Consider the following 25,980-nt stretch of genomic DNA (forward strand, 5'->3'; position numbering starts at 1 on the left):
TCCCAGGAATTTCTGTTTTATATGAAAAAGAAAAACGAAATAGTACCGAAGCTTGCTTTAGAGACACTGTTAGAAGAAAAGAACTGAAATGACCGAAGGTAGTCTAATATACAAAACCCATAAGAAAAAACAAACTATAGTTTCCTATTGGCATAAAAACGATTAGAAGGGAAGAGTCAAAGATTCAAACGAGCTGATTGGTTTTCTGGAAAAACCCTCCGTCAAACCAGGTTGACATCCGGGTTGTCAACCGGTTTTCAAGTTGAAAACCGGTACGAATCTCCTTTGACCTGTTCATGCAAGTTTATATTACATCCTATTTGACCGACTATAGTCGGTATCCGGTTCCACAGTATAACAAACTAAATTATTACCTATTACGGGTAAACTTATGTTTCGGGGGAGGGGGATTCGAATCATCAAGGAGCTGCATAATAATTGAAAGTAACAGAAAAAGAAATATAAGCTTTATCATTGTTAAAAATGACAATTGCGGGGTGCAAATTAGAAACCATAGCGTCTCTATAGCAAAAAAACTTGAAGTTGCCACAGTGTTTCCACCATTTTTTCTCAAAAAACTAAAAAGAATAATATATATTCATAAGAGCATCAAGACTTTATATAATTTAGAATTTATGAATATATAAATATCGATGATATTGAGCATATAGGTACGTAGGTGGGGCTTTTGTCCCCTCCCAGAATCCAACATGCTCTCCAATTTCTTGTCACTTCCTATTCAAGCTATTAATTATTTTACCCCCCCCCCCCTGGCAAAAATTCGTGCCTACGCGCCTGCTGTAAATTATCGATGACGTAGAACTACAGAATGATTTCTTCGCCTGTGATCAGGACTAAAAGAGGATAAGAGAGACACTGAATAAATTGACCCACGTTGCAATACATTTCTCTTGACAGGCAGGACTCTTTTAGCTTCACTCTTTTCTTCATTAAAATGAATAGCTGTAGTGTAGTAAACAGCAATACACGCCCACTACTAAGCTAAATTCCGATGAAATTTAAGCCCTTGGAGAAAAGTAGTTTCTTCTAAAATGGACACCAATCCTTTGAATTTATGCTTGGATCATTGGGTTTTATCCTTCGTCGTTATTTTATGACTCAGGGGGGCCAATTTACGAAAGTGTAAGGGATGGGGCAAAGATTTTTGTCAGTTTTATATGAAGATGGAAAACGTAGTTTTTCTAAATCTCTGGGGGAGGGTATCTTCCTTTTTTCTTCGATTATAGGAGAAAATACCAAGTATTTATTTTTTAAAATCCACAGGGGGCAAATTTTACAAGAGGGAGGGCGGGTGAAATACAAAAAAAAGGTGCATTTTTAGGCGACAATATTTTATTTCCTTTAGGGAAGAGATTCATGACCAGCAATACAGGGGGAGGGATTCAAGTGAGTTCAGATCTCGTAAGAATAAATGTTAAATTCAATGCTGAGAAGGCTGACTCTTTACAAGGAATTTCCGGGATCAATAATTACGAAGCAAGTAGTTTCTAAGTGAAGTAACGCCCATTATTTTGAAGACGACATGCATGCTTCGTCAGAGTTACTGATGACTCCTTTTACATAATAAATGTAATGCTCTTAATTAGTTCCGCATATCTTTGAATTCTTGAAACTCACCAACCTATTACTGTTAGAGCAAGGTTACTGAAAACATACAACTATAATCATCCTTTTGTCGGACAAGTCTTAATATGTTCCAATCATTTTCTTCCAGGCCAGAAATACCATAATTACATGAATTAAATTTAAAAATGAAGATTACAACTTTTTTTTAGGAGAGGGGCATCGCCCTATCATGATTTTTGTCTTGAAGCGTGTAAATACTAGATTTCGTAATTTCCTATTCTTCCTTTGAAGTTCTCGGGCGTGCAAAAATAATTTCAATGTGATTCATTACAAGGTTCTTTACACATAGAACGGTTTGAACATAGGCTACCTATCCTTGGCATCTTCAGGAAAAGGCTAGAGCGGGGAAAATGAGGACAAAAAAGACAGTAAATAACTACACGCTGAGACAAAGAGGCCTCTGTATTTTGTACCATAAAGACCGAAGATCTATTTAAAACCTAGTTAAAACCTTTTCATCAAGATATTATTACCTATTGACAGTTAAATTTATTTGCTTTTAATTCACTACCATCATACCTATTCACTGAAAATTTATTTCAGACGGTCCGAGGGGGGGGGGCCTTTTTGGAAAAACACGACGACTAATATTTCGAAATTTCAGGAAGGTAAAAATCCGAACATTCCCCGTCCTTACGTTCCTATTTTCCACATAGGCTACAGCAGTGGTTCTCAAACTGTGGTACGCGTACCCCTTGGGGGTGTGCAACAATTTTTAGGGTACGCGGCCGGCCGACAAGAAAAATAAAACAATCCTTTAACTCTAGAACTAGCAATTTTAATTATGTTTTAGACATAGTTTACTTAGTAGGCCTATCGGTAACTGAGAAGGGTACCAAAAATGTATTGTGGGTAAAAAGGGGTACAGGGTCTAAATAAGTTTGAGAACCACTGGGCTACAGTGATTACACAGACAAGAGATTATTCTCGACTTGGAGGCAGATAAAAACATATGGGGGAAACGGGGTAGGAGCATCGGGGTTTCTTTTTCTCTATTATGTCACAATTGTTATAATTTTTCATATATTTTCAATAAAGCCTAATTTGCCCGTTTTTTGCGTTCTTTTTTTAATTTTTTCGCCATCACAGATAAGAAATTATCCCTCCCCCATCCACACGAAAAAATCCTACGCATGCGCCAGCTAAAAACCCTGTTTTAGACTAGTAATAAAGATTTAATATCCAAGGGCCTGAAACTCCCAAATGAAATTGGATTAATGTGGTTGAAAGCCAGAGTTGGAAATGTCTTGGTTCACTAAATCCAATTACAAATTCTGGACATCACAACTCACATTAGAGAAGCCCATTTTCGCTCTGTAATTGGAAGTGTCCCAAGTTAATCCCAGAAGAACGCGAATTCTGGATTTTGTTGCTCTCCTATTTCTTTTTAGAGGTTATGAGCAAATTTTCTCATGCAAAAGTAATTTGCAATTTGGCCCGTAGCCTAATACGATGTAATAAACATTGCACATGGTCTTGCATGATTGAATATTTATCACCTTGATAGGGCCGGCAATATAAGATCGGACCCACAAATAATAACTGTATACAGGCTATCGTATGTGAATGTAGTTGGCTACAACAAATTGTTTTAGGACCCGTTTGATTTTTGGCTCACGGCGAGGCTGGACGTCTCTGTGCTTCTAGAGAGCATGTGCTAGACCGGCACATGTGCAGAACCTTGTTCTGGGAGGGGAGGGGGGCGAAAAAATTTCGACAAATATGAAAATTACAGGAAATACGAAAAAAATTCCATAAATTGCAATGTTTCAGGAGAAGATCGGTTCTTACAGGTCCTTTAATTACGAGTCTGACCCTGTACAAAAAATTTGTTTTAGAACCAGCAATGGATAAACATAGTTAAACTACTCCACAAGGCCGTATCCAGGGGGGAGGGGGTTACCTGGTTTGACCCCCCCCCCCGAAATTTTTGACCGACTCGAAAATAAGTCGAAAATTAGTAAAACCTAGGTAAAAATCAGTAAAATTAGTCGAAAACTGAGTCAAAAATTAGTAAACCCCCCCCCCAAAAAAGTCAAAAATTAGTAAACCCCCCCCCCCCTGAACAAAAATCCTGGATATGGCCCTGCTACTCCAAATAAAATTGAGAATCGGCTCAGGTAAAAACCAAGGCCGTATCCAAAGAAAATGGGGGTACCGGGTTTGAATCCCCCCCTCTGAAACTTTTGTCTGACTTGTGATACAGTAACGAAACAAATATAAGTAAATTTCTGGTGCGTTTTGTAATTTTTTTTTTTTTGGTACTGGTGCGTTATATGGTCGCTTTTACACATTTTACAAGGAAACCAGTCACGAAAAACCCGCCAGACGGGTTAGTTGTAAGAGACCGGTACAGAGAAATGGAATACAAACCGTAGTTTTCATTGCGTTTGCAATATTTACTGTTGTTTGTGGGGTTAGGGGGGGGAGGTACTCAGGTTAGGTTATGCCTTTAATATATGCTATGCTTTACCCCCACCCCACCCCCCAAATGTGCAAAAATATATCCCAAATTTTTTTATAAAATAGTATATTTAATCCCATTTTATTTTATTTCATTAAAATTAACCAAACTTGACTTTTTAGAAGTGACCATATAAGGCACCAATATCGTTTTTTTTTGTCCTCTTTCAACAAAAACCCTAGATACGCCCTTGAAACCTTTCTTGCTTCCTCTAAGGAACTTGGAATGGTCTACAGTATTACTGGAGCAGCAAACAGGGCACAGAGATTTGAAGTTTTTAAGTTTTGAGGAGGCAGGCTCGATGAAGCATTAAAACTGCTCAAAGTGTTGACTCTTTTAAATTTTGAGAGAAAATAATGTTTTAACGACGAACTAAATTTATCTGTGAATCTGCAAAAATAAAGGATCTTATAGTATCTATTGTTTTGAGCTTCTCTTTTCCAATTCCCAATAAACAATCATTGATTGATTAAGCTAGTTTAGACTCTGTTGTTGATTAAGTCTTAGACTCTGTATTAAAAGAAAAAGGTACAGTTAAGAGTACTTCCTTATTCGAGAAATGAATATTAATATAGAACATATCTCTGCTGTTGCAGAAGTTTTCCTTCTTAAAAAGAGCCTTTTCCGCATTTCTTCTGTTTAAAAGATCTAAAGTTGAACTGGCCAACCATGACAAAAAACTAAAGAAATAGATCTTTAAAATGACGGTCTATGGCCAATAGGACGAAAAAGGGATCAAGGGGCCTTCAGCGCTTACAAAGGGAAAGAATCTAAAGAACAATAATATTTTAAAAGGAAATAATTTAAAATCAAAATAGAGTAAGGGATTAAGGTACAATTAGGGTTTTTGAGCAGCAAAATTCCCCCCAAATGCAAATATACAGCCCAAATTTCCCATGTATTTTGCCATGTGTCACTCGTGTTTCAACTTCATACCCGTAAATTAAATCAAGGCTGACGAAATCAAGAAACAGAAAAACGCATGGTAAATATATAATGTGGGCTATATATTTGCACACTGTGGGGGGGATGGTAAACTATAGTGGAAGCTGCTTCAAAATGCGTCAAATACAATTTTACTGCACATTATGGAGTAAGAATTGTTTACTTAACATGTTGCCTTCTCAAGAACCCTAATTATGCATTAACACCCAGAACAAAAAAAAAAAGATTGAACCAATATATACAATAGCCTACTTACTCTATATAAAAACCACGACAGTAGAGTTTCTTTAATGAGCCACTCCTCTTATCAGCATAGAAGCAGCTGGAGTAATTGTAGTATATATTGGTTTCATATTGTCTTTTTGGTCACTTGTAATTTTACATTAGCAATTAACAGATACCAGTCAATTGTACTTTCAAATATATACAAATGATGAAGATATGGACAAAATTAACAAAATGTGTCGATCAAGAACTAATAAGATAATTATGCTCCGAAGGCCAAAAAATCCAATCCAAGTTATTATTTATAGTTACAAAATCGCAATGAGGCAGGAACGTAGGGTGGGGGAGGAGCCCAATTCCTCTTAAATGTTGAATTTTTCCAAATTTATGGGCACTTCTTATTCAAATTAGCAAATAAGTTTTGTTTTTAGCCTATTATTGAACCCTGGAGAATTTGGTAGATGTTTTCCGGAGAAATTCCATACAGATTGTTTTAGGTACCCGATTGACTGACCGTATCTCAAACAGTAAGCTGCAGGAAAAATGTGGTTCAATTCCGCTTTCTATGGCTATAATGAGCAAAATGTTGAGATGGCTAGGGCACGTTTTGCGGATGAACGATGACAGATTGCCGAAGATCATCCTTGTCGGCCAATCATTTAGGGTAAAACGAAAAGAAGGTCCTCCCTGAATGGAGTGAGAGGATGTCGTAAGGAAAGATTTAAGGGAAATGGGAACATCTTAGAAGGGTGTAAAGAGGGATCTTTGAATAAATTGGGATGGAGGAGAAACGTTCGTAGCTGTGTTTGCCTCAGACGACTTGGCGATTCGTCAAGGCAACAAGTCCATGAGAGTTATATTAAGAAAAACACATTTAAATAAATACTTGGTTGAAGAGACAGGGGAAGCACGGGAAAAAAATCTTTAAAGAAAGATTTTTTGTCGGGTGGGTGGGGGGTAAAACCACATGGGTGGGGGAGATATTTGCCGTTAAAATTTCTCTTAATGGCCACTTAGTGTTCAAGAATTATCATTTCATCTGTAACAATTCAGCTTTTTAAGGATTTTCTAGTGAGTCAATAATTCTCCTAGGGGCGACACTGCCTCCTAACGCCACACTAACCATCTGCGCAAGTGAGAGTGTAATATGTATTTTTTTTAAAGAGGTTAAAAATATCCTAAAAGATAGATTTGTTTTGATAATTTTATGAAGTTCCTCTTTAAAAAAATAAGAACTCCTTAGCTCTGTACAGCGGGGAGAGCATTGGCATCGATTGGGGGGACTCTGCCCCCCCCCCCAATTCTTGACCCCCTATCAGATTTTTCAAAATTTCATTTTTTGGAATTTTATTTGAAAAACAAAATTAGAAAAACGTCAAATGTCACCCCCATCCTAGATACTGAAAAATACATTTTATCCACTAGATTTTCACGAATTGATGCCAATGGAGGAGAAAGAGCGCACGTAGCAATAATTTCTCCAGGGAGCTTAGTGCTGCGATAAGCTTTGTTATAAAGCTAAAAAATGAGCATAATACTGGGCTGAGCACAAACATAGCAATTTTCTTCTTTTTTCTAGAGGGAGGAGGGGCAAGTTCGAAACTCAATTTATACCAAAAATATAAAAAAATTATTGAATCTAGGGAGTCCAAAAGATTGGACAGAAGACCATGCGTGCGCGTGTCGTCCAAATAAAAGCACCCCGTGGAATAAAATAAGTTTTGAGCAATTGCTCTTTGGAGTTACTACAGTTCGTTGAAAATAACATCAAATAGAGTCTTGAATTAAGATAGTTTTGAACTCTCTATTTGAACTAATAGAGAGTTAAATAAAGGAGAAGATTTAGTGACTTCTTAGGTGTCATCAATCAATACAGTCAACAATGACCATATAACTTAGGCTACAACTAACTCAAAGTAAGTTTTCAAACTCAAACCAGAAGAAAAAATATACTATTCGATTTTCCATTCGATGTTTTTTCCAAATATAATAACACCACTTTTGCAATTTCGCACCGACCCTCCTCCCTCAATGGGGCTAGACCCTGTCCAAGGTTTGATACAAATTTTGCTGATTTTGGGGGGTTTGCATTATTTTTGCGTTTATCCTTTGTCAACAGTTGGTTCATATTATCGAATATAGCAAATTTGAAAAAAACGAAATCAGCAAACTTCTGTAGCCTATATAGTCTAGGCCTCTATCCAGAGCCATTGGGATTGGGAAAACATTGTGACGGCAGTGATTATTATCAAACAGTTCGTGGTAACAAACTGTAAGTAAGGAGCGACCCGACTCAATAGTAACCGAAATTCTAACAAACGGAATTTTGATACCAGTAGATAAATCAAAAGAATCAGATCTTTATGCTGATTTCAAATATTTAAGTTTAATCAAATTTAGTGTAACCCATCAAAAGTTACGAGCCTGAAACAATTTGCCTTATTTTCGAAAAAAGGGGAAAACCCCTAAAACTGATAGAATCTTAATGGAAATCAAACCATCAGATTCAGTGTAACATAAAACCCTACTGTAGATATTTCAAGCTCCTATCTGCAAAAATCGTGAGAGGGCTCATTCGAAAGGAAATTCAAAGTTCTAGTGCCGTGTTTAAGTGATAAAAAATTGGAGGGAACTTGGCCCCCTCCCACGCTCATTTTTTTCCAAAGTCACCTAATCAAAATTTTGAGATATCCATTTTGTTCAGCATAGTCAAAAATCTAATAAATATGTCTTTGAGGATGACTTAGTCCCCCACAGTGTCCAGGGGAAGGGCGGCAAGTTATGAACTTTGACCATTGTTTACATATAGTATAGATTATTGGGAAGTATACAGACGTTTTCAGGAGGGATTTTTCTGCTTGTGGGGAGGGGGGCTCGGAGGAGGGGGTTACGTGGGAGATCTTTCCACGGAGGATGTTTTCTTAGGGGAAGCGACATTTCTATGAAGGGGGCGCAGGATTTCCCGGCATTATTCTAAAAACGATCATAAATTAAATAAAAAAAACAAGTTTTTTCAACTGAAAGTAAGGAGCAACATTAAAACTTGAAAGGAACAGAAATTATTACGTATATGAGGGGGTTCTCCCCCTAGTCAATACCTCGTTCTTTACGCTAAATTGTTTTTTTTTACTGCTTTCAAAAGAGCTATCTATTCTAATTAACGGCCTTTGTGATTCAGGGATTTGTGATTCGAACTTTTACGTAAAGAGCGATGTATTGACTGGGGGCGAGCCCCCTCATATACGTAATAATTTCTGTTCATTTTAAGTTTTAATGTTGCTCCTTACTTTCAGTGAAACAACGTGTTTATTTAATTTAATATTCCCTAAGATCCCTGAACAGGTAATCAAATTGTATTTTTTTTTCTGTCTGATTTTTGTCTTGTAAATAAATTCAACTTTGTCAGTTGCAAGGCCGCATCCAGAATCTTTTTTCGGGGCGGGTGGGGGGTTACACTGTTTTCCTTCAAAGTTTGACTTACAGACTATCATTAAGATCCATTGATCGGATCGGGGAGGAGGGATACAAAACAAACTTCGAAAAATACATCCAAAATTTATTTATATGCATTTGTTTATATTATTTTTTTCCTGTTTTTTTACTTACATTTTTTGGAATGGGAACAGTGTATGCTGATTTTAAACTAATTTTCATCGAATGAAAGTAATTTTTAATTTATCTCATTCGCGCTTCAATCCCAAACTTAAAATGACGAAATCGAAAGGTTTAGAAATTGTTAAGGTTATTGTATTTGATTGTAAAAAACACATTCACTTGTATAGATGACAATAAAATATAAACTCAGCAGGCCCTTTTAAGGGCTCAAAATGGAGTTTGCGACATTAGCGTTTAGTAGCCTATATAAGGAGAGATCAGAGAAAAGTGCATTATTGGTGTGTCCATCTTTTAGCTAGCAAATTAATTAAACATCCCTAAATTTTCTTCATCCTCTAATTTGGCCTTGAAAATCACTTTTTCAAAATTTGTGCTATCTTTATGTTTCATAAAAGGTAGAGGTTCTCCTGCATCAACGGCATACCTGCGTCACCTGACGATTATAAATTCTGAAACCTACTTTTAAAAGATCCTAAATACTTACTTATCTCACTTCTAAAGGCATACTGCTTCACTTTAAAGCCCCCCCCCCTCCCCACCGAATGGATAAATATACAATCCACTATATACAGCTCAATTTACCTCCCCTCCCCTGCATTGCCTGGAGGAAGGGCCAAAACCAGAGATAACGACCGCCGGTAGGGACTGTAAATCCAGTGCCATATTGTTAACCTGTTTTTCTTTTACCAGTATATATTTTTTCATTATATTTTACAATTTTAAACAGGGAACACTAGCCTAGCCTTTTTATACGGGAACGCTGCTCAAGTTACAAAGATAGAGTTATTGAAAAAATTTAATAGGAAATATATAGAGAGCTGTATATTTATCCCCCAAGGGGAGGGGAACTAAAGAGAAGCAATGATTTTTTACTAATAAACAGTATTTATAATTGTTTTAAAGCAGTTTTAATAATTTTTGGGACTTTCTTCAAATGTGCCCCTGTTCTTCAGATTTACCAAATTTCCAACTATAGTAAATAGATCAAAGGCCAATCGCAAAATAAGTTAAAGAAGGACAACAAATTACTCACCCGAAGTTTCAGGAACTGTGGTTACAGGATACTCGATCATCCTAGCACCAGTTTCTAAGCCCAAACCATCTTTATATCCATCAGGAGGGCTTAAAGTAGCAGGCTGTGACTCACACCCCACAACTTCATTTAATTCAAACTCCTTAACACTAACCAGTTTCGGTCTCTCTTGCTCATCGATTAAATCAATTTCATATTCATCTTCATCATAATCCACGTATATAATATAATTAGCATCGAAATACACATTCTTTGATTCATTGAATATAACACGTGCCTTTTTGTTCACACTACCTGTGTGCTTTAGTGCAGATTTTGGCATATCACAACTTAGACAGTACAATTCACTACTGTTTTCCTTAGAAGTTTCATTGATATCTGCTAAGATCCTTCCAGCTTCCAAGATATTTTTCTCGGTCAATATCCTCTCGCAAGCGCTGTTGAAGCGGCCTTCTGTTTCTCTGATGAGAACAATTTCAGAACTAAATTCACTTTTTGTCACGGTAGATGAATTCGGTAAAGTTCGCAATTCATTCTTTACCGCACTTGATACCTTGCCAACAGCAAGGTGTGGGTAAGTATCAACATCAACCGCTGGACTTCTCCGATCCTCCTCATTATTAAGGGGGAGGGGAGTCTCATCTTTCTTAAGAAAATCAAATATAGGCTTGATTTTATGGGAGGATTCGTCCTCAAGTTTATTTACCTCCCGATAATTTTTTGTACGCAATTGATCATTTGCTTTTAAGCATTGACTAGTCCCGTTAAGCATTATAGGCATTTCCTCAGTGCTGTCATTATCAGAGTTCTCAACTAAATATTTTGGAGGTGAAGTAGTGTCATAATTAGTAAAGAAAGAAGCTGTCCGGTTTTCATCGGATTTTTGGTTATCCCCCACTATTTCCATATCGAAATGACGCTTCTCAAAACCATGTTCATTTGACTCCCCTATTCCAGCTAAACTGGGACTAGGAATAATTTCCAGACCATTGGCGTTTATTTCATCAGGAATAGAGGTTACGCTAGGGTTTGCAAGTACTTCACGATCTCCTTTCTTTTTTATTTCATTTTGGTCCTCTTTTTCAGCCACTTGAGAAACCCTTTGGCCCATATTTTGTGCAAGGAAAATATCACTGGAAAAATTACTGGAATAGGTGATAAGATTTGTTAACTCCTTCCTAGGATCCTTTGACTTTTCCTCCAAGATCATATCAGAATCTTTCAGTGGGCTACTGGGCTTTCGAGTATTGTTGACTTTTTCAGCATCGCTGACATTATGATCGATATTTTCCGTGTTGTTCACATGGCAACTCCTTTCCCCTTTTTTATCATGTCTCTTTATTCCAGAATTATTTCTCAGACCACTTTTCATCAAAAGTGCAATTTTTTCGGCTATTATCCCTTCTGCTATACTGGGCGACACACAATTTGACCTGACTCCACAGTTTTTTGAATCAACACAAAGATCTGTCAAGTTTCTTTTCCTTTTTTCCGCCAGAGTACGACAACCGTGTTTCCGTGACACTGAGTCGAGACTAACAGCTCTTTTAAGAGGTTTCTTTCCTGATTCGAAAAAAGAACGGATCTCCTCATTTTCCTGTAAATAAGAGAGATTGCTAAAGATATACAATTCAAATTGACAATTCCGTGCTTTCATATTTTATAACCTTTTGAAGGCTAAAGATTTGGGAAAGGGATATTGATCATAATCTGTCAAAGGAAATGCATCGGTTGACTCTAAAACTAGCATGTCCATTTCACGAGAAGTCTTTCAGGAAACATTTCCTAGTTTGAAAATTTAATGGAACCACTAAATTAGAGTTTTCTGACACCAATATAGCGTGTCCTTAGCTCTAAATTTGACGTTATTTAGGAAAATAACGTGAAATTCCTGCGTGAAAGAAACTGGACTTTTATGAAAAACGACATTTTTTAACGTTAACAAGTTAATGTTAAGCTAATGCTAAGAAGACTAAGTCACTAAGGCTAGGAATAAGTGAAGATGAAAAGGTGACGTTTGGTAATGAAAAGATTGATCAGGTGGGCAGCTTCACTTACCTTGGTAGTATTATTAGTAAAGATGGTGGGAGCAGTTAAGATGTCAAAAGTAGAATAGCCAAGGCTCAGGGTGTTTTTTCAAGTTAAAAAAAAGTTTGGAAGAATAGGAAGATAAATCTGCAAACCAAGATTAGAATATTAGCAGCTACGGTGATGACAGGAGGTCAAATATGGCTCTGAAGAATGGGCGCTCCGAAAAGCGGATGAAGATTTGCTAGATGTTTTCCAGAGAAATTGCTTAAGGATTGTTCTGGGTACCCTGTTGACTGACGTATTTCAAACAATAGGCTGTACGAAAAATATGGTTCAATACCGCTCTCTAGGGCTATAATGAAAGAAAGGTTGAGATGGCTAGGGCACGTTGTGTGGACGAAGGATGACAGATTGCCGAAGATTGTTCTTTTCGGCCAACCGTCTAGGGCTAAACGGAAAGCAGGTCGTGCTTGTCTGGTGCTGAGAGGACGTCATAAAGAATGGTTTAAAGGAAATGGGAACCTCGTGGGAGGGTGTAAAAAGGTCGACTTTGAAGATTGGGATGGAGGAGTAGCGTGCGTGGCTGTCTTGGCCTCGGGCGGCTTGGTGCTGCGGTGAGTTGTTAGTAGTAGCAGTAGTAGTTAACAAGTTCGCTCAGAGGAATCTACTACCGCTACATGCTACAATTTTAGTACTAACGCTAAGTTACAAATTTCAAAAGTCTTTCTATTGAGAAGCTTTTACATTCAGTCTGATTTATTATAAATTTTGGTTTTGATGCATAAGATTTAAGAGTAATTTAAATTGGGAGACTTAAATAAAAAGTCTGAGAAGCAATTAAGAAAATACAAAATATCTAAGAAATGGGAAAAGAAAAACTTCATTTAGTAGACCTACTTAGCGCCTTATATCTACAAAAAGGCTAAAAAAAGAAACGTGCAATATAATAAATTACGTTATCAAGAAATTAGAAAATTCAGAACTACAGAATTCCAGATTTTTTTCAGCTTAACAGGCAGAAGCACAGACCTGGTTTGTTGCCCCCATAAACTTAAAGTTAGTTTCGTGCCGTTAATAACCCCTCCCACCCTTTTAGACTTGGCTCATTTACATAGTGTGGCAAAAATGCAGCTTTGTCATCATCTAAATAGACTGGCATTTAACAAAAAGAACAAAAAAATTGTAAGAAAACGTAATTAAAAAAATAGCCAAGAAAACGATGGAAGTTTCAGCCTATGAACCGAAAGAAGCAAAAAGACAAAAGCATATATTTCGGCTAGGACCTCCGTCAAACCGTTTTTAGTGCTAAAAAAAGAAGAAAAACTAACCTTTGGAATTGAACTCTAACAGAGCAGAAGAAACGCTTAATCAAATAAACAAAAACCAAGAGTTCACTTCAAAAGCCTAGTTTTTATTATTTTTTTTTAGCACTGAAGACGGCTTGGCAGAGGTCCTTGTCGAAACATCTTCTTTGTTTTTTCGCTTTTTTTTTCTGTCCACTGACTGATATTACTCTCATTTTTTTGGTTAATTTGAATTACTATTTTCTAATATTTTTTTCGTCAAACGTCACGTAGAGATATGATCTTAGAACATATCTAAATAAATCACATTTTTTCTAGTTTTGAATTTGCTTCATTATTTTGTTTTGAACAGTTTTAAATTTGAATTGAATTTGCTATATAACTAGGACGACACATCCTGTATAACCTATAATGTGAAGAAATTAACCGTGGGAATCTCGGCTTTCACGACGCAGCTGATAGTCTTTTAAAGCGCAAACCTCGTTTTTTAAGCTCACGAGCTTATTATTTCGTACAATTACTGCTATTACTGCTGCTACTTTCAAAAACTTACAACACTGTGAAGCTACCTGAAGTCAACTCACTGATGAGCATTCATCCTACAACCCACACTGTTTTTGCTCTAGGTATCTCCAAAGAAATGTTCAAAGGTTTTAAGTTACTGTTTCAGTATCTGCGTTCTTCGGGTTTCGAAGAACATCACAAAATAAGTTTTTTCTATTTTTGAGACGGAAGAAATAGAATAAGATGTTGTTGTGTTAAAGTTTTTCCCAGGTCTCTTTCCTTCCCGTCTTTTCTCCATTTTCTGCTGGACGTAGAAATTAGGTTTTGTAAATCTACCATGTCCGTAGTAGGTTTTGGCTGTGAAAAATGGTTGAAATTTGCATCTGTAGATACTAGGTCGCATGTCGGAATGTATATTACTATAGCAGACAGAAAACTTGTGACAGCGCAATGGATTTGTTTTATAAAGATAGGATGATGTCACTATCTAAAATCTATTTATTTGTGCGAATACTAGGTTTCAACAGAGCACAACCGATTTATAATCACATGCCAGCCTGCAATATGAATAAAATGACTAAATCTAGCTGATATGCGTTCGCAACAGTTTCTCACTGTTGTAAGAATGAATTTTTACGGAAGCATAAATTTTATGCGATGGCTGTTATGAAAACGATTACATACGAATAAAAAATTCAAATGATTTGACTGGTTGGCTGGACTTCACTCCACAGAAAAACCAAGACAAATCTCCTTTGGCCTGTTGATGTAATCGAATACTCCATCTTACTTGACTTACTACAGTCGGTAACATTTTCACAGTATTATTTTACATTTTTACCAGAAATCTCGTGCGTTTACTTTTCCCCCTCCCCCAGCAATTATTCCGTAAAATTTCTTGGCATGACAGCTTTTTTGTATCTTTGTTTCAAAAAAATTGAAAAATCCTTCCCTGCGCTTACATTTTCGCAAGTTTTCGCCCATAATCTTAGCCAATTCAAACCATTTTTAATGCTGGTAGAAATAAAACGCCATCCCTTATACAGAGCACCCATTTCACTATTCATTTCCAGGCAGTTTTGCAAAATCGACCTATTTTTGATCAATTGGTTAAGTGAGAATTTAGTTTGGTCAATAAGATTTATAAAAATCAACATGAAACAATTCGCTCAACCTAAAGAAGGAGGCTTCAGCCTCGATTAGACCATTTGCGCTAATGACTCGTCATTTGAGATTCAAAAATAAAATAAAATTGCAACCCCGTCTCTGAGCTTGATTTTGGAGCCTAGGATATCCTCCTTCCTTTTCTTTACTGCCCTTACTATGGACAATTTCTACATAAGTTACATTCCTTAAATAAAAATCGTTCAATTATTCACAGCCAAGCTCAAAACTTGGGAGTATACAGGACATTTGATAGAATGATTCATTCTGACGTTACGAAAATAAACCTCAACGTAAGAAAAGATTTTTTTAAAGACTTTCTTTAAAGGACACAAAATTTTCAAATGAAATCTTTCGATTCCTCTCACAGGGGTTGGATATGCAGTTTGGTCTTTTGAAAGGGAAACCTATGTTCTTTAAAGAGGAAGTAGTTTAATCGCAGAGACTACTTGCAAACCACCTTAAAACTAAAATCCGTTCATTCTTTTTATTGGTTTAAATTTTCACACAAAAGAGCCAATAAAGTGGAATTCAAATTTTGTTTTCTTTACTGGCTTTTTTAAATCAATCAGGTTTTTAAAAGGTGGATTTTTTTTTGTGTTTCCAGAAATCATGTGGTTGGCTAGCAAAAACACAGCTGTAAACCAAAATAATTAAAGCAAACTTTTGCCATAGAATTCTGAAATCACTCTTTCTTTTGGTTTTACCCTGATTAACGTTGAATCTCCCATTGCTTCCCCATATTTGATTTATTGAAGAAATGTGATCAAAGAAGAATTGTATAATTTTAATTTTCTCATTATATTTTCTCATTATATTTATATTTCTCCTTATATAATTTTAATTTTCTTATATATAATTTTCTCAATAATGGACAACTTGCTCACTGATAATTTCAGACTTGATGATTTTTTTTTGTAAATGGACCTGGCATAAAAATAAATTTTTTATCACACATATTATTCTTAAATTGTCATTTTTATAGTTTTGTTTACTATTTCTACAGGTTGCACTTTACTTACCGTTCATTATCACTAACAGTTTGAAAAGATAATAACGAACTAATTATTATTCTGTAAGTTGAGAGAAGCTAAGATTTTAAATGGAAAACTTAACATCTGCAAATTAATTAGGTAATCAACAGATACTTTTTTGATGTTAGCTACTTCGATAATTAGCTGATACTTTTTTGTTGTTTTTGTATGTTATGTTGCAGATTTATGTAAACACCTAATAAGAATACAAACTTGCAGACGGTTTCATAAGTACTTCCAGCAAGTTTGCTTCTAGGAAGAATGAAACTTGATTTCCAGTAAGATGTCGGGAGGTGAGTTTCCCTTCGATGGGGATCTAAATATTTTCGGGTAGAGGTACTTTTACTGGCCAATACTAGCCAAACTTGTTAAAACATATTAGTCACCCTCTGAATCACACCCTCCCCCTCGCGCTCGACAAGTGACCAAAACCCTCGGCTCAACTTGCACGCCAGCATGTAGATATTTGTGCCAGAACCGCGCTTAGGGGTTGGCTCGCCAGCCGCAAGCAGCCAACCACTAAACTAGAGTACGGTGTCTGACAAGCTTTAATTGTCAGTCCACAGTTAGACTTATTCGACAACTCTTTAGTCTTCAAATAGTTTTGATCCTTCTTAAATTCTTCACGAAACTGTTTCCAAGAAACATTTTTTTTTTTCCTGGCTAATTCTTATATTGTTTGTTACCCTTGAAAACTAAACTTTTGGTGCCCGTTGCTTTATTAGTCTCCTTCTATTTTGCCACAAAACACACTTCTTTTTTTCCATTATGCTTCCAAAATTTACCCTACCCAATCACGATCTTGGTTTTGCTCGGCTGTTCTGTGGATTTTATGCTGGTTTTTGTTGTTTGTCCTTAGCGTTGAACTAACATGAAGAAATGCACGCCAGTGGAACATCAAGAAGACATTAAAGAACACAAAAAGACATTAAAAAACAGATAAATAGGACAGAGAAACAACCATTTAAATATCAATAAACACAAAGGTACTGGTAGCACTTGTGCTTCTCCCAACGAAATTTCGTGGTAGCACGATGTTGTCAAACTATGCCCTTATTCTTTGAATGTTTACATTGGGATCAATAAAGGTAGCAGTTCTTCCCTTATTTTTTTTTTTTTTTTTTTTTTTTGGTCACCAAATATTTTTTGTGTTTTCTACCATTAATTTATTTTCTTTCTTTTTCTATTTTTTAATTATACTAAATAACCCTGTCTTCAAAGCGTTCCTAATTTTATAATAAGAAACCTAAGAACTTTGAGCAAAATTTAGACAAATATCGAAATACGCTGTAACACTTTAAATTTAGTAAAGCTTAGATAGTAAGTAAGTAATCGGATTAATGACGCTTCTTGACTACTAAGGTCCCTGAGTCGGAACTCCAGTGTGTTTTTACAGCAAGGTTCGATCCTTGGGTCCCGTATTACCAAGCTAAGATCAAACCCACTGCGCCACTACAGGAGGCAAAGCTAAGATAACTTATAGAATATGCAGCCTTGGCATGCGACGCTACGCTACCTAGCATAATTGTTGTTATAGATGGCATTTAAGGGTCTGAAGAACAATATTACAAATTTTAATACTGTAATTCTTTTCATTCTTGACTTGTCAAAGTTGAATTATTTAAGTCTAAAAGATTAAATCTGAAAAAAAAAATCTCCTCCGTAATGTGCTTACATGAAACGTATTACCTAGTTTTCAAGATAGGGTACAAATAAAACCTTACCTGAAATGATTTGGCATCATCCTCTGGTGAAGAAAGGAGAAAAAACCTATCAAATTCTTCTACTTCTTCATCATTGATGGATAGTATATCATCTAGTGCATCATCTTTGCTTGTGCTTTCACTCTCAGTTTCACTATCATCAATATAAGGGATAGTGGAGTATTTCGCCTTCTGAAATACATGTTGTTCAATGGGATCCAAGATCATGTTTTTAATCTAAAAGAAAAGATCACAAGTAAGCGGGCAATCCAGGCTTTGTAATCGGATACAATTCAAAGTAATTAGAGGCATCGAATTCAACGCATCAGGATCGTCTTTCTTATGGGGACAAAATTAAACTAGTCGGATATTTGACGTTTTAATATTGCTGTGAAAGGAATAATATAAAACTACCAAAATCACAAAAGAATATAGATTGACCCGTTAAAAAAAAAAAAAAAAAAAAAAAAAAAAAAAAAAAAAAACCTGCGGCAGCAACTTCTTATGTAATTTCGGCTTCAATTTCTTTTTTCAGTGTCTGGACGACGAAACTGGAAAAATTGGCTCGCCAGATTTTTTTCAAGATTATTTGCAAAAATGTTGAATTGGCTGATATTTAGAGTTAAAGAGTAAGATTTATTTCAGAGCAAAAAAAGAGTTTAAATGAAGGTATCAAAAGAAGCACTGGGGACAATAAGTATACCCAAGCCCGATTGGAGCGGAGAAAAGTGTTGTTTTTTTTTTCGATAAACTAGCAACAATGCAGGTATCAAGGCCTATTGGTTACTAATATTACAAACAGAAAAATAAGACAAATAAGATAATATATATATATATATATATATATATATATATATATATATATATATATATATATATATATATATATATATATATATATATATATATATATATATATATATATATATATATATATATATATATATATATATATATATATATATATATTAAAACCGGAATTATTTTACATAATTTGGCTGGGTGAAAAAAAGAGAACAAAATCATAAAAAAGTTATGATGACCCTCCTCATACTACATGTCAATTGTTTTTAGTTGAATCTATCTCTTAAGAAAGTGGTTAAAGTAATTCAAAAGGTGTTATGTGACATTGTTGTCAAACTAAAATTTTAAGTCTACATCCTTAAGCTTGATCGATCGGTTCTCGTTTGACTGACAGTATGTCAAACAATCAGACGCACGAAAATGTGGCATAATCCCATTCTCTAGGGCCACAATGAAAGAAAGTTTAAGATGGTTGGGCCACGTTTTACGGATGATAGATTGCCTAAAATTTTATTTTTCGGCCTTCAATCTTGTGCAAAACGAGGCAGGTCGTCCCAGAATAAGAGGGGGAGTAGGCATAAGAAAGCATTTAGAGAAAAACTTATTGGGAGAGGTGATGAGTGAAGCTTTGAATGAGTTGAGGTGGAGCGAGAGCGTAAGCAACTGTGTTGGGCTGATGGAGCTGCAATAGGTTGTTGAGTTTTGTTTTTAGATCTGAGTTCTTTTATTACTCAATAAATTTACAACAAAAATCAGCAACAACATAATCTCCCCCGTAAGGCTCCACGGCCAGGAAGGAACAGGAGAGAAAGAAATACCAACAAAAGATATGAACAACATCCAAAATCGAGTCGCCAACCTTAACAATCCCCCAAAACCACAAGCTAGGCAGTGGAGTAGCGCATGATTCCACCAAATCAATTAAACGTCCATCCCAATCCAGAGACATCACTCCAAAAAAAACGGGGAAAACTTAATTATTAACTAAATATTCTCTAGGAGTAGGGCCTATTCTCTAGTTACAAATTTTTTAGTCTAGCAGAAATTCTCTAGTTAGTAATAGTAATGGTGGAATTGGATTCCAAAGACACTTAGAACTTTCTGTTTATTCGAAATACGTCTTATCCCCTTTTCTCACTCATGGGTATAGTGAGAAAAATTCAGCTTCTGACATCAAACTCGTTTTGCCGTATCTTCTATGCCTAATAAATCTTCTTTGTAGAAACTAATAATTTTTGTACAAAGTCAAAAATCTCAAAAACACGTATTTTCTTTCTTTTTTTTGCAAAATTTATTCTGTAAAATGTATGTCCAGTAATGTAAAACCCTTTTAATTGCCACAGTCAAGATGTTATACAAAGCGGGAATCACCAGTTTTTTGAAATATCACGAGCAATTAATAGCAAGGAATCAGTGGCGGATCCAGGGGAGGGGCCTCCTAACGTAGTCTAAAGTAGTGTAATTTACTTAATTAACGCAAGTTTGCGTTAAATAAACTTGCTAACGCAAGTTTATCGGATCAACCTATTTTAAACCCCCCCCCCCGAAAAAAAATCTGGATCCGCCCTTGCAAGGAATATCCCATAAAGAAAATTATGATCTTTTCAACTTAACTCTGGATAATGCTGCAATAACAAGCTCCTTCACCACAAAAATAGTTGGACTAAAAATACAACTACTGTCGGAGATCATAATCTCATACAGCAGAAAAGAAACAAGCAGGAATATCCATACCGTCTCTAAATTGAAAAGTCTACTGAAGCAGTCGTCAACCTACCGTCCTAGCCGAGTGGTTGGCACGCTAGACTTGAAATCTTTTGTCCGTGAGGACAGGGTTTCGAATCCTAGTGCTGCTGGTTATTTGATTTGTAAAGGGGTTCAGTGTCGTGACTCTGTAAGCCCAGCCAGATTCCGAACCAGCTCTAAATGGGAATCTGTAGAAATCTGGGAAGGTGAACAGGAAGGGTGTGCAAAAGCACAGGATGGCTGGCCTCCAGCCCTCCATTGCACTTCCTGGCTGAAGGGCCTTGTGATGAAGGTCAGCACCACCGGTAGGGACTCTAAAGTCCAGTGTAATTCCACACAAAATGATAGTTTCTAGTAATTTTTATCCCACACAACTATATCGACAAAGTCATACTCAAAGTTTATACATAATTCCCATTGTAGGTATCTTTCGCTAGATTTACGTAAATACCTTCCGATAATTACAACGTATCAGATACTACAGGAGTTACTTGAAGTTGACATCCACCGAAAAAGGTCGTGAATAACTAAGGGAATAATCTTCATCGATTTATTTCTTTCACTCTAATATTATATTTGGTATGTGTCAATCTCATAGCATTACCAATGATGATAATGATGCAGATCTGCTTCACTAAAGATGCCTCTTAATTATCTTTAGTAAAAAGCTATTTCAAAAATAAATTTAACGTTGCTTTTCTGACGTTCCAGTTGTTACGAAAACGATGGATGGAACGAAAAAGTTAGTTTTTCGTAACTTTTTAGCGAACATGGAATGCACTCTAGATTAATTAATATGAGTGTATTTACCTACTGGGAGGGTAAATACTCCTTTCAAGATAAAATAAAAGGGCAAATACAACTAGCAAATAATCAATAGGTCTAAACAACAAGAGGAAGTTGTTGCTAATGCCATCTAAACAAATTCCTTGTTCATAAGTAGCAAATACATAAGCAATAATTTATTTCAAGCGGATGGGGTTTAGAGAACGCGAAAGATATGTGAAATTATAGTATCTATATACAAAGTATCTATATACAAATTATGACATAATCGTGAAGAATTTTAGATTATAGGAGAAGCTTGGTCTTGAAGTTTCCACCCCGGACATACATGCCTGCTCAGTAGCATTCTATCTTCACATCTTCTTTCATTCCGAATAAGAGGAACGCAGTTGCACTTTTTTCACACTATAATCAGGGACGGATATAGGGGCGGGGGCTAGGGGGAAAGCCTACCCCAAGCACTAGTTCGTAGGGGTGCCGACTCGTAAGGCACTTTTTGATATGATCAAACAAAATTTGAGCACGTAAAGTTAGGTTTTAGTGTACAGGATCAGAAGGATTGCATATAATTTAATTGTATGTGCACTGTTTCAACAATAAAATGTTGCTACGTAGAGTTATTCTTAAACCTTACTCTACATATTATGATTTACATAAAAATATATCACCAACAGTGAACAATTAAATAAATATACAATAAATAAATATAATTAGAAAAATAAAATGAGTATAGTTTGATATTTATAATGGATGTTGCTGACTGGGGAGTGGGGTATCTAAATGTCATTCTTGCCCCGGGATCCACCAGGTCTATATCCGTCCATGACTGTATTGTTCCCACATAATCGCGGACCACCCACAGAATTTACATCGAGTGGGAACTCGTGTAAGAAAACAAGATCCAAAAAGATCAAAGTAAATCCTTCTCTTACATATTTCATAACCATCTGCATTTCTTAGATTTTGACACATCATCAAATAAGAAAATTGTCTCTTATTGAAGTGAAAAAAGTCTTTCGAAATGACCTTCTCAAAAAGAAATGTCAGAAAAGAAATGCCAGAGTCTTATTTATTTTTGTCAATAGACCTTGACAAATGGAAAACGTTATTTTTCCCAAGAAAATATTGAAAGGGTTAGCAAAGAAAAAGGAAATGTCATAGAAAATTGTTTACAGAGTTGCTAGAATCAAAGCACAATTTTCGAATATCAAGAACAGTCACTGGTTCTTATCAGAAAAACATAAATGGTAGTACAATTTTAACGTCGCCATTATTCCTATATATAATTGGTTTGTGTTCGCAACACTACAGGAATCTCATGAATAGGAAACCTTATAACATATATATACAAACCTATATATATATATATATATATATATATATATATATATATATATATATATATATATATATATATATATATATATATATATATATATATATATATATATATATATATATATATATATATATATATATATATATATATATATATATATATATATATATATATATATATATATATATATATATATATATATATATATATATATATTGGTATACCAAACAAGCCCGGCTAGCTTAGTAGGTAGATCATCAGATTCCCAATCCCATGGTAAAGGGTTCGAGTTTCGTGCTACGCTTTTTTCTGTCGGTAAAAATTAAAACACTGAAGATATATTCCGTTTGGAGAAAAAATTGCATTAGTGGAGTAAAAATCAATATTAGACTATTTCAAGTGTGTAGATTGATAAAGAATTAAATTAAGAGGAGACATTGTTTCTTCGGAAATACGTATTTCAGAAATTAAAAGTTTAGGTTAACCTAAATCTACTTTGCTTTGTTTCATGGCTGGAGGATAGAGGTAAAACTTTCAGAGATAGTTTTGTTTGTACAGGCAAATTCAAATTTTGAGTATATGAAGGGGCAAAACCATTTCTCTGCGATCCTTTCAAAAGAGTATACGCTGTGTTTTTTTTTTCCTTCTTATAACTGTCGTCTACAGCTGCGCCAGTTGGGTGTCGGGGAAGGTATGTGCCCCCTAACATCCCCCCCCCCAGATTTTAAGAATACTTTTTTGAGAGTATTTTTACTGCAATTGTCCTTTTTGGTATTTCCATCGAAGAAATTGAAAAAAACCCGACAAACTTGTCCTCCCCCCACATTTTGAAAAATATTCCCCCCTACCCAATTTTCGTGAATCGACGCCACAAGTATCGCCAAGGCACTGGACTATTACTACTACGAGCAAGTTTCACAGGGAGATATGTGGAGATATGTGGTGAAGTATAGCTAAATGCCATCAGCAGTCAGTCTAAAGAGGTTGGGAAACTCCTGCTAACTGAAAAAACTGTTAAGGCTAAATGGAAAAATAAAAGCGTGGGGTCGTCCTCGAATAAGACCAACCCAACATTTTTTTTTTTTTTACCTTGAATTGAAACACACTATCTCCCACTCTTTTCAACAAAATGCTGCAGAAAACTTATTCTTAATATGCTTTTGTTTTGAAGTTTATGCGCTTTCAAAGACTTTTTTTAAATCGTTACAGACTTCAAGCAGACTTCAAGATTAAAAGTTGTTGGCAAAGGTCCAAAAAATACGATTTATTTTTCGACCTATATATTTGCTGACTCTATTGTGTTTTGTTCAAGACCTGGTCATTAATATTATTAGCTGCAAACTAGAAGGAAATTTCAATGTACGTTGATGTTGTTGATGTTGATGTGATGTTAAATGATGTTGTTATAGTTTATACACAAATACTTTTTTAAGAAGTCTATAAATGCCAGATGTATTTTCAGAGGAGGGAAATAGTCCAAAACACGCTGATGTGCATCAGGGTATGAACACAAGTATGCGGCAGTGATGTATTTTAGTTGTGAGGGAATTTAGTGGAGAAATGTTTTCTGTTATGGTTTTGTGGCCCAATTCTTAAAAAAAACTGTCAAAGGTAACTTTACTTCAAGTTAATAACTTGATTACTAAAAATTGACATTTTATTATTCTGTTTGATGGCTCATCGTAGAAATTGCTCAGGGAGAGAGGGGCCAAGCCTGCGGAACATTTGAAAATATTGAAGGAGGAACAAGGATTCAATCCTATTTTTCACCAGAAAATGTCAGATTTTACGAGCATCACAAAATTTACATATTTTTGACCGTATATGCGAAAAACATAGTGCTTTCTATTTTTCTTAAATTTTAAGAAAATACAGGCAATGCAACTATTCAAGCTTATGTGTCTTTGTTTAGTGTGAGGTAAAGACCAATCAATACTTCCTTTTTTGAAATTTACAAAATTATATTATACTAAGGGCAGGACAAATTAACACCTATTGGGGGAGGACACGAGCAAGGGCGTATCCATGATTTTTTTTTCGTTTTTTCGGGGAAGAGGGGAGGGGGGACAAAAATTTTTATAAACGCATCAAAAGTGATTTATATGCATGTTTTTTCACGTTTTTAGGAGCTGAATAAAATTTCTGGATGAGGGAATCCCCGAAATCCCCCTGGATACAACCTTGGAGATGAGGGTGACTGTTCCCTTGATTTTGAAAAAGAATACTTTTCATCCTACTTTTAAACCACAAGTCCCCTCCCTAAATCTTCGTAAATTGGCGGCGCCAGTGGTTGGGAGGGGGCTCCCAAGCTCTCCCTCAATCCCATCTAAAAAACAATTGTGTATCTTAATTTAACATATAACCTAACTGCAATTAATTTAATTAGTTAAATCAAATTCAAAATTGATTTTCACTTTTGTGATATTTTGACTCTAATGATTTTTTTTCCTCTTTCTTTTTTTAAACCTTGCAGTAACAGCATTTTATTGAAAGCAAAACGGTAAAGCTCTTAAACTAAGGAATTCAAATACTGACTTTTAAATTAGATCTAACTGCTAAAAATTGAATCAAACCCATAATTACATTAAAATTCCATTCAGAGAATTTACGAAAGATCCAGTTAAATTTTCAGAAGTTTAATTGGCTTATTACTATTTTACAAACTGCTTGACTTTGGCCAGTAGCCTAGAATTTGGTAACGCTAGTATCAGGAAAAATATAGGATCTTGATTTAAGCGAAAAGAAAAAAACAATCGGAAAATCATTTTGAAAAAAAAGAGAATTCCGAAAAGCTTGCAACCCCTTCCTTGAGAAGATGCAGTAAATAGACGGAAGAGCAATGTGAATAAATTTTTAGTATGTTTTTTTTTGTATACTATTAAATAAAAAAAACAAGTATTTTTAACTGAAAGTATGGAGCGACATTAAAACTTAAAACGAACAGAAACCGTTCTGTATATGAAAGGGGCTGTCCCCTCCTCAACGTCTCGCTCTTTACGGTAAATTTTTTTTTTTGTTTTAAAAAATAAAGTTGTGAGACAGAGTCAAACTTTAGCGTAAAGAGCGTGGCGTTAAGGAGGTGACAGCCCCTTTCAAATAGGGAATAATTTCTGTTCGTTTTAACTTTTTAATGTCGCTCCTTACTTTCAGTTAAAAAAAACTTGTAATTTTATTTAATTTCTGAACCTTTCTAAATTAATGCAGCTTTGATTTAGGCTCACCGCACGTGAATAATTAAAACGAAATTTGCACATTAATTTTACTTTTTTTTTGGCTAAATGGCTTTCTCGAAATTTTGTTCTGACGTAACTTACGAATTAACTTACGTAACGAACTCCTATATTCGTATGTTTCTATTACGTATATTAGAGAGTTCGCTCCCTAATTAATACCTCGCTCTTTACGCTAAAGTTCAAATTTTGTTAATCGCAAAGGCCGTTAAATAGAATAAATAGCTCTAATGAAAGTACAAAAAAATAGCGTAAAGAGCGAGGTAATGACTAGGGGATGAACCTAATTATATACGTAATAATTTCTGCTCGTTTTAAGTTTTGATGTTGCTCTTTACTCAAAAAATTTTTGTTTTTTTATTTAATTTCTGAGTGTTTTTTAAATAATGCTGGGAAATCAGGCGCC

At 35.4% G+C, this 25,980-nt stretch overlaps 2 protein-coding genes across 5 annotated transcripts in view; one reads left to right on the plus strand and one right to left on the minus strand.

Moving 5' to 3' along the window:
- The window catches only part of LOC148949207 (uncharacterized), a 196,043-nt gene that overhangs the window by 97,351 nt on the left and 72,712 nt on the right, over positions 1–25,980 (minus strand). For all 4 annotated transcript variants that reach the window (XM_089093246.1, XM_089093247.1, XM_089093245.1 and 1 more), the window contains 2 exons: positions 17,691–17,906; positions 9,930–11,526 (listed from right to left, as the gene is read on the minus strand). In XM_089093246.1, coding sequence (XP_088949372.1) covers positions 9,930–11,526; positions 17,691–17,906 — 1,813 coding nt within the window. The remainder of the gene's footprint in view (positions 1–9,929; positions 11,527–17,690; positions 17,907–25,980) is intronic.
- LOC148949208 (uncharacterized) overlaps positions 16,186–25,980 on the plus strand; it is a 242,483-nt gene continuing 232,688 nt past the window's right edge. Inside the window, exon 1 of the mRNA XM_089093251.1 lies at positions 16,186–16,259. Within this exon, the coding sequence (XP_088949377.1) occupies positions 16,250–16,259 (10 nt within the window). The 5' untranslated portion in view covers positions 16,186–16,249. The remainder of the gene's footprint in view (positions 16,260–25,980) is intronic.

Source organism: Artemia sp. Qi Xiang Cuo, chromosome 8 (assembly GCF_049724085.1).
Source record: "Artemia sp. Qi Xiang Cuo chromosome 8, ASM4972408v1, whole genome shotgun sequence".
In the NCBI taxonomy this organism is placed as follows: Eukaryota; Metazoa; Arthropoda; class Branchiopoda; order Anostraca; family Artemiidae; genus Artemia; species Artemia sp. Qi Xiang Cuo.